Source organism: Marmota marmota, unplaced genomic scaffold (genome assembly GCF_001458135.2).
Source record: "Marmota marmota marmota unplaced genomic scaffold, marMar, whole genome shotgun sequence".
NCBI classification, from domain to species: Eukaryota; Metazoa; Chordata; class Mammalia; order Rodentia; family Sciuridae; genus Marmota; species Marmota marmota.
This window is the reverse complement of record NW_025999949.1, coordinates 27,747,663-27,763,712: the sequence shown is the minus strand read 5'-3', so window position 1 is coordinate 27,763,712 and position 16,050 is coordinate 27,747,663. Positions and strand designations below refer to the sequence as shown.

The 16,050-nt window shown below is 40.4% G+C and overlaps 1 protein-coding gene across 2 annotated transcripts in view; it reads left to right on the top strand.

Moving 5' to 3' along the window:
• The window catches only part of Adcy8 (adenylate cyclase 8), a 221,257-nt gene that overhangs the window by 92,824 nt on the left and 112,383 nt on the right, over window positions 1–16,050 (top strand). For both annotated transcript variants that reach the window (XM_015486609.2, XM_015486608.2), the window contains exon 5: window positions 5,698–5,825. In XM_015486609.2, the coding sequence (XP_015342095.1) occupies window positions 5,698–5,825 (128 nt within the window). The remainder of the gene's footprint in view (window positions 1–5,697; window positions 5,826–16,050) is intronic.

Genomic DNA, 16,050 nt, shown 5'->3' with positions numbered 1-16,050 from the left:
CATACAAGACTCTGGGAAGACAAAGCCAGTCCTTTCCCACAGAAAGCTCAGAGTCTGGCAAGGGAATAAGACAATGATCTTATTAAGCAGTGCATCCCAAGAAATAACTAATACAGATGTCCTGGGGGTTAGGAAGGAGTCATCCATACTTGAGGGGTGGACAGTAATCTGGCAGCATCCAGAGAGGAAGCCCCATGCAGGCTGGGCCAGGAGCCACAGCGGAGCCTTTCTGGCATATGATTAGATGAGTGCCTTTTAGGCTCAGACACTGCGCAAAGGCAGAGATCTGTGAAAACACACTGCTTGTTTAGAGAACTAGAAGAAGCTCAAACTTGCTAGCATGTAAAGGGCACAGGAGCTCTGGTGAGAAATGAGATGGATGAAGAAAAGAAGAAGAAAATCTCAGAGGGTAGAGTGCAGCATTTTAAGGAATGGGGACTTTGCTCTGAGCTTGATCTTTTTCACTCTGGTGATCCTTTACAACCTGCAGGGCTGGAGTGAAGTGGGGACACACAGCCAACCAAGTACCAATGGGTACAAGAAGTCACCATCTATCATCTGGGGCCTGAGACTAATGAAAATATCTTAATGAAAAAAATGTCTATCAAATTAAACAGAGACATATGATGGAGTCAACATATTATTGGTTTTGATAAGAATATTAAACATGGTGACCCCTGGGGGATGTGTTGTCCTGTGCTAAGTGCTTTCCCTGGGTGACCTCAATCTGCTCTCTTTATTGTTCCCATCTTACAAAACAAGTGTCTGAGTCTCAAAGAAGTAAAATGATCTATCCAGAAGCCTCAGGAGATTGTGTGGTGTGTGTGTGTGTGTGTGTGTGTGTGTGTATGTGAGATTGAGACCCAAGCCAACTGAGCATAGGGAGTTGCTCTTAATCACTAAGCCACTCCCCAGGCAAGTGGAGGGTACAAGGACAAGACGTCAAAAAGGTGTTGCTGCTCACACATGCAGCATGGTGGGTGAGATTCAAGTGTACCCTTGATTCAAATGACCCAGAGCAGTTCAGCTGAGTCTTCATTTCCTATTATAATTTGAAGGATGGAAAGATTAACAGTGCAGATGAAGTGCCTTAGTGCAGACTAGCTCAAAATCAGTATTCCTATATACTCACATACCTCACATCCAACCCTCTTTCCACTACCCCTACCTCAGCCCCAGATGCCTCAGTACCTACTATTACAGGGGAATGTCCTTGGAAAGATTTGAGAAACTACAGTGAGAATAGTTCTACTCACTTTGGATTGACAAAGCTATTCTGTCCCCAGCCTTAGGCAAGTCACTTCATCAGCTGGGTTACAGGTTCTGCTTTTGTATGAACAGGGTTCAGATTTGCATTTGTGTGTGTGTGTGTGTGTGTCTTAACACCAAAATTCTGTGGCTCTAAATGCTCCCTGGTTGCTTTGTCTTGATCCTTTGCTATAAATTTTTGCTACAGAGAGATCAGAGAAAACCCATCTCACCTGTCAACGGCATACACAGTACCCTATATTCACTGCATTATTAAACCACAGGGGTAACTTCAAAGTCTTCTAGGAAAGTTCTTCTTAATTTGATTGAATTCTTCAGTGTCTGTGACTCAAGCTGCTCAACATGGAGTACTTTTTATAGTTCCCTTGACACACTTTGGTAACTTTTGCTTTTGATCTTTTTTTAATAAAGTAAGGCCTTTACTTATCCCTTCCCCATCCAAATCAGGAAGGTGTTATGAAGGCCTTAAGACAAATGACACACTAATTATTATACTATTGCCATCATTATACCTTAAACCTTTTAAAACATTTTCCATCAAAATGGGAAGCAATGTCAATTTGTAAAAATAAGAAACAAACCCATCACTATGCAAAAGTAATCAATGCCCGAATGAGACTGAGCATCCTGTATACCAACACAGAAATGTTTCATGACATATTGTTGCATGAAAAATATCATATTTCAGATCTAGAAACATAGTATGCCAAATATACGGCTAAAGAACATGGAGAATAATTCAGATGTAAAGAATGTGTCTGCAGTTGTGTCCATAGCAGCCTCTGAGGAGGGACAGGGAGCGGGCTGCCAGGGTGCCCATTTGAGAACAAGGGGCCTTCCAAGGGGACAGAAACCTCACCTGTGCTTTAACTTTTACCAGGACAGTGTATCCATGTCTTACTTGTGGGATTACAATTAGATGGTACCATAAAATCTGTAGTGGTTCTTCATAGAACTCTTTTTATAAAGAACATTGATGGCATTAATGTTTTTGAGTCTTTTTTTATTTTTTAACAATTTTTTTCTATTTTTTAAAATAATACTTGTTCATTATGTAAAATTCAAACATTAAAGGTATAGCTAACACAGAAGGTGAATATCTACCTCCCTCCAAAATATGATGATCTTTGATAATTTGGTGCCTGCATCTCCCAATTTTATCCACTATCTACATAGGTGGTTTAGCAAACTCCTCAGATTGTTCCAAGATTTTTACATCAAAGACATCAAGATGGGAGGAAATAGATTATAAGATTAACTTGGTAAGCCACAAGAAAATCTCACCTGACTATATTTTTCTTTTTAAATATCTTTTTCCAAAGCAGCTGAGCAGCATTTATTTGAATTTTCTGGTAGGAAAAAAAAACTTGCTTGAAAAATCCTGTTATGACATCTCACAGCTTATGTGATTAGAAAAATGTGTTTGGAAATTGTAGAACTTGACAGATAAGAAGCTGGGCTTCCTGCATGTGTGTGTGTGTGTGTGTATGTATGTGTGTGTGTGTGTGTGTGTGTGTGTGTGTGTGTGTGTGTATATATATATATATATATATATATATATATCCCTATATGTGTGGATATTTAGATATTTCTCCATATTTCTATATATGAAATATGTAGTATATATTATGTATATTTTGTTTTATATGAAAAATATATTCTATATAATATATAAGCAGAGAGAAAGAGAGAGAAAGAGGACCCATTTATTTGGGGCCTACAGATTTTCAAGGAATTTACCAGGTTTCACCTTTGGTTTGAAAGAAAAGTCGACCCTGAACATGAACACCTTCATATCATTGTCTAGTGTTTGTCCCAGAAGATGAGAAAATCATTTCACACCCTCTCTTTCCAAAATATTTTTGTGAGGAGTTCTAACCACCTGGACTTTGCCATAATTCTTGAAGTTTTGCAAAGGGAGAGTGTGGAGCCCCAAAGTCAGTCAGGCATGGACTGGAATTCCACTTCTGCCTATAATTTGCTGTGTGACCCTGACCTCCTGGAACTCCTGTCTATAATATGCCACATGCCTCAGGGTGGTCATGAGATAAATGTAACATTCAGTACATTGCCAGTCACGCCCATGGCCCATGCTCAATAGCATTAGTTCCTGGCCCCACTTAGATTTTTCCAGAATGCTCTGACCTCAGTTTTTGTGAAAATATTATTTATTAGGAGTGGTTTTATCATATCTGGTCCAGATGGTGATTTTAAGCATCTTCTAGGGGGACAAGAGGTTTTTTATATCCCTCATACTGCGACTTTCATATCTGTAAAATAAACATGCTATCTTCTCATCTTGCCACATTCAAAATTTTATTGTGAAGTGCCAAGAGAAAAGATAAGGAGACCAATATTGAACACAGGGAAGGCTACTTCCAGATTGTCATTGTCATTGATAAGTGAATGCACCCTTACTCTATTATACATCAACAATAAGATGGATTATTTGGGCTCCTGCTAAATATGAAGGACTGAAACTCCCGTATCAGTGGTTGAACGTCTCCACTGCATCAAGCAGCTGGTAAAGTTGACCAGAATGCAGATGTCTTATTTCAGATGAAAACATTTTCTGCTAAGTCCCTTTCCCTCATACCTTCCCATAGCCATAACCAACAAGGAGACAGATCTCAAAAGACCATTCGTAGATGAAATCATCAAACCCTGCCTTCCAAACTGTTTTGATCTATAAAAATCAGACTAAAGAATCACAACACTGGCCCTCAAATTCTCCTTTATCGACAAAAATTCTAACTTGTGGGCACAAAATGAAATTTAAAAAAGGAGCAATGTAATAAGATTTTATAAATTAACTTAATTTAAGTAAAGAATTAATTTAATTTAAATTATTTTAAGTAAAGAATTAAATTAAGTAAAGAATTTATCTTTTCTAATAATATATCTCTCAGGCTGAGGCAGGAGGATCACAAGTTCAAGGCCATCCTCAGAAACTTAGTGAGGCCCTAAGCAACTTCATGAGACTGTGTCTTAAAATTAAAAAAATAATAATAATAAAATCCCTGGGGATGTGGCTCAGTGGATAAGTACCCCTGGGTTCAATCCCTGGTACAAAAAAAAATCATGTCTTTCATTTATTATGTTAAATGGGTTGTTCTTAATGTGTTCTTGCTTTTATAAAGTGATAGGGCTAGAGAGAATATTTGCATCATTATTTTTGGCATTTGTTAATGGATTTTTCATGGCTTTTAAGCAATTTTTTAAAAATTGTACCTTATGACAGTCCCCCAAGCCCTCTGATATTTTCCTTTTTAACTATCTCATGGACCCCACAAACCTGGGCACTACCAACCCCAGTGGACAAGGTATTCTCTAAGCTCCACTCCAGCCACAATACTCTAGCAATCTTGGAAGAAACAACTGAAAGCGTTGAGTTCCCCTTATGGATTAGAACTCGTGGATAACTATCTACAGAAGTAGAGCTGCACTGCGGTAGTGAATACACAGGAAACCCAAGCTCCTAAAAATAATTTTGAAGTGGCTGTGTGTGCTATTAGAGTCCTGCAGATTGCATCTGTGCCATTTAGGAAGGTGGGTGAGGCTCTGGAAATCTAACCCAGACAGGGAAGCATCAGAGCCAGTTCTGATTCTCTCTTCTTCGTCTGCTATTTATTTTTATTGGGAGGTTCATTTCATCCATTTGTTACCCAAACCCTCAATGAGATTAGGACAGCAGCACAATGCACACCGCTTGGCATTTCAAGTGTGTCATCCTGGCTGTCCTCTCAGTGGTCCTTGGGACCAGTTAACAATTCCCCTTCTCCTCCCCTGGGACCCTGCTATCCCAAGGAGACCCCCTTCCTCATGTAGCTAGAGAGCCATAGGTCCCTATGACTTCAGATCCAGAAGGCATCTCAGAGGTCATTCTGACCCAACCACTTATCCAAGAATACTTAGTCAGCTTTCCCTTACTGTAACAATCTACCTGAAATAATTAACCTATGAAGAGAAAATAGTTATGTCGACACACAGTGTGAGGAGTCTCAGACCCTGATTGACTGGACTCACTGTTTTGGGGCCTGTGGCAAGGCAACGTACCATGGCAGGGAGCATGTGGAGGAGCAAGCTCTTTACTTCATGGCAGTTGGGAAGTGGTGGATCCCTTCAAGGGTGTAACCACCCCTCCCCCACCCCCAGTGGCTGGAAGATATCCCATCAGGCCCCACCTCTTAAAGTCCCCAGCACCTCCCAACACCATCAAGCTGGGAACTAGGCCTTTAACACACACATGAGCCTTGGGGGTACATTTCAGACCCAAATAACAGCAATAAAAGAACTACATTTTAATGGTGGATACCCTTGGCCCCAAGATGCAGCCTACCTAACCCTCCTTCCACCTTTCCCCAGGCTTTCTGAAGAACTGATACTTCTGCTGACACAGCCCTCTCCCTCTCACTCTGTTCCTTTCAGGAGCATCACTGCCTCCGCATTAAAATCCTGGGAGATTGCTACTACTGTGTTTCTGGACTTCCTGAGCCCCGCCAGGACCATGCCCACTGCTGTGTTGAAATGGGACTCAGCATGATTAAAACCATCAGGTAACTTGTGATTCCCTCCATATTACCCAGCCCTTCAATGTGCATAGTGAGAAAGATGCATTACCCCATCTGTCCTTTGCAGTATTTGATGGTATATGGTGAAAACCAGAGCCCTTCGACTTCTCTCTCAAAAACTACACACTAATTAGTTCTCCTCTGTGAACCCAATGGATCTGCTAGCTTTGCTATTTTCTAACTAAATTTCACTTTCAATTAATTGTGCCACAAGTTTGTATCATAGGTGTTCTTGTGGAGATAAAGGAACAAGATGAACATAGCCTTTGCCTTCAGAAAGATTAATGCATAGTGGAGTTATTAGCAATGTATAATTTCAATTCAGAACAATAAGCTTTGTGACAAAGTCCAGGTGCTTAAGGGAAATAGAAGAGGAGCAGCTAATTCAATCTGGTATGTTGGAGAAGGCTTGCAGGGTAGAGATGTCTAAACTGTTTCTTAAAATGTGGATAGATAGCAGCAGGATCCTGAGGATAGACATGGTAGAGTGGAGAGCTAGACATGTGAGGAAATCAGGATATGTTGCAATGGCAGCTGGTGAGGCCTGAGGTGGAAAGAGGGTGACAGATGGATAGTAGTCTGGGAACAGCCAGAGCCTACAGGACCCATCAGCAATGTTAAGAGTTTGCATTTTATCTTAAAGCCAATGTGAAATTATAAGGAGAAATCAGGATTGTCCATGGATTATCTACAGGATTGTCTTAAGATCATATGTCTCAAGACCAAGTAGATAGGTGAATATAGAGGCTTCAAGTGTCCACTCTACCATGTCCCTCTCTTGTGTAGACATGTGGAGTTACGTTTCTTAAGGACTGTGGAGAGAACAGCTTTCAGGTTCCAACTCAAAGTTCTTTTTGGTCATCCTTTGGTAAATGGAAAAGGCTGCACATGGTCTTAACTGTTCATCTGGGCACTTGATAGTGCTTCCCAAACAACAAGGATGAATTGTGATAATGTTCTAACTGATTTCAAGAGAGGCAATGGGACTGACACCAAGAAGACAGGAGATTTTTATAACTAAGTAGGTGTGTGAATCTTACTCAATCTGTGGGTAGCTTTGTGGAAAGGTTTGTTGAGCTGCACCATGAGTCAGGTATTGTGTTATGCCCTGGAAATGCAGTCATAAGCTCATTTTCCAGGGATCTTTGCCTATTAGAGACCATAGGGAGATTGGATCTATTGATTGCTTGGATTTATTGCCTATAAAATGAAGAAATAAGACCAAACATCTCCAAAATCGCTATCACTTCTGAAATGCTGTGATTTGTAACAACATAAAAATCTCATTTAAGTAGTTAAACTTTCTACAGACTTTCTATACCAGTTTGTATCTTGACTTTAAGAAGGAGAAATGAGAGATGACTTTGCAAAAGAAATGAATATCTAACATCAAAAAGCTTTAAGATCCTTAGAGTATGATCACTTCTCTTTCTACAGAGGACCTTATTCCTCTGGACTATTTTATGTCCTTTCTGGAATTTGGGGGGTTGGAAAGAAAAGTGAGATTTGGATAGATTGAAATAATTCAAGGACATCTTTTTTGTTAGTTTATTAAGTGTTGCTTTTCTATCCTTGGGATAAGACAATTTGGTAGTTTATTTTTTAACTATATGAGTCAGAGTCTATTAATACCCAAACAACTCCTTGATTATAATGTAGGAAACTTGAGGTCCAGCATTAATTTTTCTAGTTAGCAAGAAAGCATAGCACAGAGAAACTACCAGGATTTCTGATTTTCGTCAAGCCTTGGTTATAATTGGCTCAGACTTCTAGAGTTTTATTGTCAAGGGATGCAGTTGGAGGTATAGCTGGTGGACAATATTTGCACATTAAGGGGTGCAAAAGAGAATCCCAGCTACATAATTCTATCAAAAATTTTATAATTTTAACCAACTGTCACTTACACAAGTTGTAATTTTTTTATTCAGCTCAAAAGTACTTTTCCCATTTGGAAAAAAGCTTGATAGAAGTTACAAAGTCTAGGACCATCATAATATTATGTTGCAAATATTAAAATGTAATGATAATAAACTATTTATTTAGTAGGTTTTCTGGATCTTATGGTCACTTTATTTCTTTGTTGTCAGAACCAAAACCCAGTTTAAGGTATTTTCTACACATTTTCTGAGACTCTGTTTCACTTTCTGGCATTTCTTTAAAGAATTAGGATCCTAGCATCAATTCCCAGAGTCCAGAAAGACAATGAAGGGCCAGTGCTGTGAGGCTGAAATATGGCATTTGGATCTTTTATCACTAGACCTCATCAATTTAAATAATTGCTTTGTTTGGGTAAGAATTACAATTTTTGCACCAACACTAAAAATGATCCTGGCCTTTTACTCATTGATCGGTCCAAATATGTGGTAGAAAATTTCCTCCAATCACAGACACATCAGAAAATTGTGCCAACCTTAGACAACATTATGATTAGAGCATCATCAGACTTCAAGGCAAATGAGGAGGGGCAGAAGAAGATGGAGAGTAGAACTCTTCAGAAATCATGCATCCATAGAAACATCAATTTGGAATGTGTTAACTCCTTATATCCTCACAATTCCACACATCAACAGACCTTCTCCAGAACTGAGGGACCCAGGTGATAGATGATAATACCTGGTAGTAACACAATAATAAGAAATGATGCACTGGAAAGGGTATGAAGAACAGTTTTTAATTACTTGCATTAACTCTCCCATAGGGTCAGGCAACAAATTATGGAGAGAAACTGGTTGGGAGATATTTTTGTAACAATTGAGAGGGTGAGAAGGGAGAACCTGAAATAGGGCCGTAGCTAAAGAATAGACGGGAAAGGATGGCGATGCTCCTAAGCTGTGACCTGATCCGTCGTCCAAGAGACAATATGCAACCTAGAAATTTTAGTTAAATCAAACATTTATTATGACATTGACCTTACTTTTCAGCTGACAATACTTTGAGAATCTTGGTCAAGGGTCCACTTTCTTAAAGGTATAGTTTGTTGCTGGATGTGATCATGGCGAATTGTCCCTGAAGGAATGACTGCTGTCAGCACTGCATGAAGTGATTTAAGGGGACACACAGTGTGAAGCAGGGAACCCCTGACCTGCAGCAGTAGACCCAGGCTGTTTCCTGTGTCTCCCTGGTATTAAGCATGGGTTGTGGATGGGTGGCTTAATGTAGAGCCTCCGTGACTGCTTCTGTAAAATGGAGGCATGAGACCCCAATTTCAGAGTGTCCCTTTGGAAATCCAAATAGGTAATGTGCATATAATCATCATAGAAGTATTTTAATAGGAATCTTTCTAGTAGGGCCAAGTTTGGCTACTGGAAAATTTGACTTAGTTAAACCACAGAAATGTATTTCTTTATCATGCCTTCTTTTCTGTGCTACTAAAACAATGATAGTAGCTTGAGTTTATTGAACACTTACTATTTGCCAAGCACTGAGCTAAATGTTGTGAATGTATTAACTCCTTATATCCTCACAATTCTAGAAGATGGGCAAAGGTAGTAGGCAAAATATTGATATAATAAGTATGACTAACACATGGATTAAGCTGAATGGCCAAGAGCTTCTAATCAAAATGCATGTTGGCTATCCACAGCCAAAACAGCTATACAGGTGCATCCTGACTAATAGAAACTCTAGAAAGAATTTACCTGTGAGGAAACAAGAGCTTGCTGAGGTCTTGTAATTGCCTATAATTGCAGTGGCAGTCAGTGGCAGCATGAGAGCTGCCAATTTAGAGCTGAAGCCATGTATCTTAATCATTATAGTATTCCTCCTCCTAGCTCTGGATTTATGCAATTGCTCCTAATGCTGGAAATCAATACCCATCAATCAATACCCAAAGGATCCACGTACAGCTTAGAAGACTCCACATGCAACCCTAAAGAAATTAGCAGAACTGATATTGACAGAGCAGAAAGTCAGTAAACATCCAAGAATAACAAGATAATAAGCCCCAATCAAAAGAACTGCAGAGAAAATTCATTCCACTAAAAATACTTGATTTTAGAAACATGATATTAGCGAAATGAAAGACAAAAAAGAGACTGCATGTAACTTTCTTTCTAATGAAGGATTTAATGCCATCTCATGCATGTCTTTTCATAAATAAAATTAATTAAGAGAGGCTTAGGTAATAGTCTCTATTACATAGATTGAAAAGTGACTCCAGGTGGCCTCTCTTCACACACCCGGGGTCTATTTCGGGGAGTCTTGATAGCTGAGAAAATGCCAGAGCTGGCACTCTGCTCTGTTGTATGCAATATCTTTATTAATGATGTATAAAAAGTGTCCTGGATGAATCTAAATGAAAATTGTGTCCTTAATGAATCTAAATGAAAATTATGGAGCTGAGTCTTTCCAGTGCAATTTCTAAAAAGTCACAGCGACGACACCTGAATGCCAAGTAGGGACTGGCTTTTCCCCAGCAGTTAATTAGAACTAAGGCCCTAAGCTCCGTGGGTCAGTTGCCCTGGCCAGCACAGTGGCAGGACAGGAACTAGAAGACAGGCATGGTCTTGCTTTCCTGGCCTGAGGCCAGAAAGCTCTTGCCGCCTCTTGGCCCCTTCCTTTCCCCTTCTCTCTCTTGCTTGTACTTATTCTTTCTTTTTCTCTCCCTCTCCCTTCCTTCCCTTCCTCTCCTTCTCTTTCTTCTGTCTCTCATGTCTCTGTTTACCTTTCTCTCTCTTTCTCTCTACAGCCCCCTTTCTCATCCTATTCCAAAATGTCACCAAATACAGCATTCCTAAGTTTGAACTCCTTAAAGATGCGGCCATCAAAACAGTTTCCAGCCTATTTATTAATAAGAGGCAATAAAGTTCATGTTCATTGAATGGTCACATTATCAAGGACTATGCCAGTTAATGTTCCTGGCGTACTTCGCTTAATATTATCAAGTTTGGAAGGAAAAACTATCATTTTTTTTCTTAGTTTTCATATGAAACAGGAACTCTGATAGGATAAAAAAACAAACTTATGATCAATGACACGCAGCTTGTAAGTGGTAGACACAGGCCCTGACTTGCTCCTCTGATTCTATAAAATGTCCTAAGATAAGGAAATGGTTAGATAAAATTCTGGCATGTCTTAAAAAAAATAGGTTACCAGCAGACATCAGAGTTCACATTCAATGGCACAAGGACATGGTTGTGAATTTAAAGACACATACATGGTAGAATGTATACCCATACATTTAGGGCAAGGTTGTTTTTTTTTATCTATTTTTGTACAAAGGGAGAAAGGCATCGAGCTTTGTGATAAAAAAAATGGATGGTTTTTAATTCTCTTTATTCTTTTCTAAATTTTCAGAATTAATCATGTATAGATGACAAATGAAAAAGAAAATGTTATTTCAAAAAAGAAAAAAACAGGAAGAGATGTGCAGGAGGATGTGTTAGTGTTCTCAAGCAACAGAATAAGCAGGGTGTGTATGTGCATAAATAGTCATAATGACAAGTTGTTCGTCAACAAAGAAATACCTCTAAAACCTGGACCCCTAAGTTTGTATCACCTAGTGGCATAGCCAAGCACACCATATGACATTCACATGATAATGAATTTGCCTAATGGTGCATTCCTCAGAACATATCCCTATCATTAAGTGATGCCTGCCTGTAGAGGTAAATCTATTTTAAGAAATCAGTTCTTGTGATTGGTGATGCTGCAAAGTTCAAAAGGTACAGGCCAGAGAACCAGGGACAAGTGGAAGTTGCAGCCCAAACCCAGAATTCCATCTTCCCTGGAGGGCACCAGTATTTTTCATCTGTAGGTCCCCAAGTGATTGGGTGAGGCTCACTCACACTGTGGAGGATAATCTCTTTCATATCAGATTTAAATGTTCATCTCACCTAAAAAATACCTTCACAGCAAAATCTAGACTAGTATTTAACCAAATAGCTGGATATCATGGCCTAGCCAAGTTGACACATAAAATTAACCATAACAGTTCTTCCCTCCCTCAGACAATGTCTACAAAAGTGCAGGGTTAGAGCACATGGAGATGAGTTTGGGCAGCTGTCAAAATCATTTTCACTTCATTGGTTATATGGGGGCTTTTGGAGGTTTGTGAGTAGAGGACTCCAGCATGACTGGGATTGTCTTTTCTTTTAAAAGCCAAGAGCCCCACCTTTGATGGAACTGGATTCCATTAATGACCTTGAACTTGTGTGGATTTTCACTCTAAGGCTCCTCCCGGTGTACCTGGAACACTCTGTCTGCTCCTCACTCTTCTCATGAGACCTCGACCTCACACTAACTCAGTGATGTCTCTGTTGAGAGGTCGTGTGACAAAGGACGCACTTAGGATTCAGAACTTAGGAGAACTTGGCTCACATTCTAGTTCCACAAATCCTTCACAGGTTGTGTCTCAGTTTCCTCCTCTGAAATATGGGAATAATTACATGGCAGGCCAGTCCACAAGGGCTACGTTTGAATATGAAACTTGATGTGACTTTAGCTCACAGCCCCACCAGAAACAAGCAGGACAGAGAGGAGCCAGGCAATGGACACAGGAAGTGGGCAGGGCCTGTGCTGTCCACCTCTGTTCCATGGTCTCTGCTGTCCACGCAGAGGGAGACACCCTCTAAGCTTTAAAAAATGATGGATGGACTGAGGCCAGCTCTTTTCTCTTCACATGAACCAATTATAAAACTTCCAAGAATTTTTGCAAACCTGTGGATGTCAAGTTGGAGGCTTGAAATCAGGCAGGAAGGGCGTGTTTTCACCACAGTAGTAGACATACATGAAAATCTTTCTTCTCCAGAAAGACAGGTGTGAGATATTTAGCAGCACAATACTCACCACCGCCTGAGCTTGCACTCACTTTTCTGTGGGGTGGGGAGGAGGCCACATCAGCACTCAGAGACAAACCCTATTATATATAAGGAAATGCTTGTTGACATTAGAGCCATATTCTAGCTCCTTCTGCATCCATGTGCCTAAAGCTGGCCTGGACATAGCCCATTGCAACCTACATTATCTTGTGTATATTCATGCATGAGTTAGACTAACAATGCATGCGTAAATCTTTGCCCAGGACCCCCACACTCTGTATGAGATCCAGGAACCATTGTGTACCTGGTCATTCTAGGAACCAGTGAGAGGCCAAGATGAAGATTAGGGTGAAATCGACTTCCCAGTTAAGATGTGAAATACCGGCATTGCCCGGAGAGTCTTGTTTAAACAGGGAGGTCTCTTTGCAGAAGACCCACGAGATTCATGTGCGGAGCATAGATTGTAGATTGTGATATGCACTCTCCATAACATTGAGTCCAAACTGTCTAATGGAAGAGTCTGATTTTGGTTCTTTGAGACAATGATATGCAATTTTTTTGTTCCAACTCATTAAAATAATTTTTCAAGTTACATCCCTCATGTAGTTTTAAGTTAACATCTACATTTTTATCATAAAATCATGCTCATTTTTATTGATAACAAGCAAAAGCCCTCACATGCTCACACTACTGCCCAAGCGTCCCCACTGCCATTTCAAAACATCCATATCCAAAACATCCCAGTGCCTTGACCAGGCTCAACAAGGAAAGGCTGACTTGGTGCATGGCTGTCCCCACTTGGTCCCTCTGTTCCTCCAAGATTTGGAGCCACTGCACCTCAAGAGCACCAAGGGATGGGGGGGCGGGGGGCGGTTGGACCTTGCTCTCACTTCTCTCTCACTGGTTACACCTGTTTGGGGGTAGAAATGCCTCCTGCCCTGTTACTGTCTTCACCCAGAAGCTTAGGGTCTGGCTTAGGGTCTGGCATCATGAGCACACACAGAGCCCCCTTACTTGTGTGACCTTGGACAAGTGACTTAACCTCTCAAAGTTCCAGCTTCCTTAGCTGTAAAATGAGAATAAAGCGTCCAGTTTTAGCTCCATGAATATACAAGATGGCTTGTCTATTTGGTTCTCAGCTTATGACAACAGAGATCTTTTGTTGAGTGGGTGGGTGGGTGAGCTGCATATGTAGACAGGGGATTGTGAGGAAGAGACAAGATTATGAAGGTGCAAGGCCCCCCTCAGAGAGGATAATAAACAGAACCCGTTTCCTTGGCTGTAAAATGGAAACATAGGACACAGGCGTCTACTTTTCCAATTCACCATGGCTGTGAAAATGAGACCCTGAAGCACTTTGTGAAATTGTGACTTCTCTGTTAGAGTAAGAAAGACTCTAACAGAAGAAAGATGTAAGAAGTAAGAAAGATGGCTTTCAACTTGTGAAGAAGCAGATGAGCCTGGTTTTGTAAGGCCGACTCTGATGTGGAAGTGCAATAGAGGCCACAGAGTGGATCAGGGTTGATGGTGCCGTCTGGCTGGGAGGCCACCACTGACAGCCTCTGTGACTCCTAAAAAGCCTGCAGCAAACTCAGGCAGTCTATAGAAGGAGCCTAAGATAAGCTGGCGTTTGTGATTAAGCTGTAAAGACTGTGTTATCCATATACGGGTCTTAGCCAGCTTGGATCCTAGTCGTCCCTGTTCTTTTTTACTTCTTTTCAGAAGAAGCCATGTAGGGTAAGTAGAAATGGACTTTTTGATCAGACTCACACTCATGGGGTGAAATTCCAGCTATGCCACCTAAAGCAATGTATGTACTTCTTGTGACTCAGTATCCTCACTTGTAAAATGGGGCTGATAAAGATGCAGAGGGTTATTGAGAAGGTCCCACTTCTGCTCAAGACATCCTGCAAACAGAATTGAACTCCCAAACTCACTCTCTTGCCTTTCCCTTTCTCTGGAATGTTCAAAGGCCTGATTTCTGCCAGTGGACTGCAGAACAATGAATTCCTACTACATTATGAGTTAGCTCATTCTTTTTGAACCACTTTATTCCTGACAACTGCCCAGCTGACATCTTAAGCACATTGGTTGAAGCTATTTTGATGTAGATAAAATGAATGTGAGCACGGTTTTAGCAGAAAAGTGTAGGTAGAGCCATCAGTTATGACTTTTCATTGGCCTGATCAGGCTATGTGATTCAAAGTCATTATTGCTAACAGAAATCAGTCATAGCTACTATTTTTGAGGGTTCAATATGCATCAAGCTAAGTGCTTTCCATGCACGATTTTATGAACCATTCTAAACAACCCTGCAAAGGAAAAGACCTCTTCCCTGTTAAACCTGAGAAAACGGAGGGTCTGAGCCTAGGACAACTGGCCTGAGGCCCAGAACTAGAAAATGAGAAGTTCAACTTGAGTTCCAGGCCCGACGTAATACAGATTCTATGACTCTTGGTGGTCAGGGAAATACCTACTCTGATCTGCTCCAGCTCCCACAGCCAGCAAGTGGTAGGGTCAGCATTGGAATTCTGGCCTCTGATTTTGAAGCTGAGGAGTTGGACATTCTTGACCCCACAGTACCGGACTCCTATTCTCCTGAAGTTAGACTTGTTACTCATTCATTGTTTAACAGTGGAAAAGTTCAATTTACAGATCAACGACTCCTCTTGGAAGATGCTTCTGGACATTCATCCAGCAATTTCTATAGATTGTTTAATTGTTTGTTTGTTTGTTTGTTTTCTTTTTTGGCCATTTGAAACATTTAAGTTGAACGAAAAATTTTAAAGTTCTTTTCTTTTTCCATATAATTACAACATTCCTTCTTAATAGGTCAATTAAGAGAAATAATTTGCTTATTAATAATTGCATAGTTTGTTCCCAAATGTGCCAAATAATATTAATAACATTGAAAAGTATTTTTATTTAAAAAAAAAAATCTCAAGTGGAAGACAGCCATTAGAAATAGGGAGGGGCTATTCCTCTTGGAGGAGAAGGATTAGAGGGTCATCCCTCTGCCCAACTAGCAGGTCCAAAGACACCTGGCCATTACCTCTGGTCTCAGCTTCATCTTGGGACAGCCTCAAGGCTATGAAACAAGAGAGCCATTGAACTTTGTCCATTACTTCAATAAACTCTATGGAGAAGAAAGAAGGGAGATGTTTTCAATGCTGGCAATCGATGGTCATCTTCTCTTTGTCTGTGGCCCAATGGGCACAGCAAAACCTCCCTGGGGCTCTTCCTTGGAAGAATTGAACAAGACTTGTCACTCAGAGCAGATTTACTTCCATTTTGGTTTCAAGAACGTTCCCTTCAAGAACTGATCTCGAAACATGCTTTATGGTTTTCTTGGCAACCATGGGTAGCCTTTCCAAAGCTGAATCATGTCTGTACACTATTACGTAATTTTAATCTTATTTTTTATTTAAGTCAAATCTCAGATTTAAAAAAGA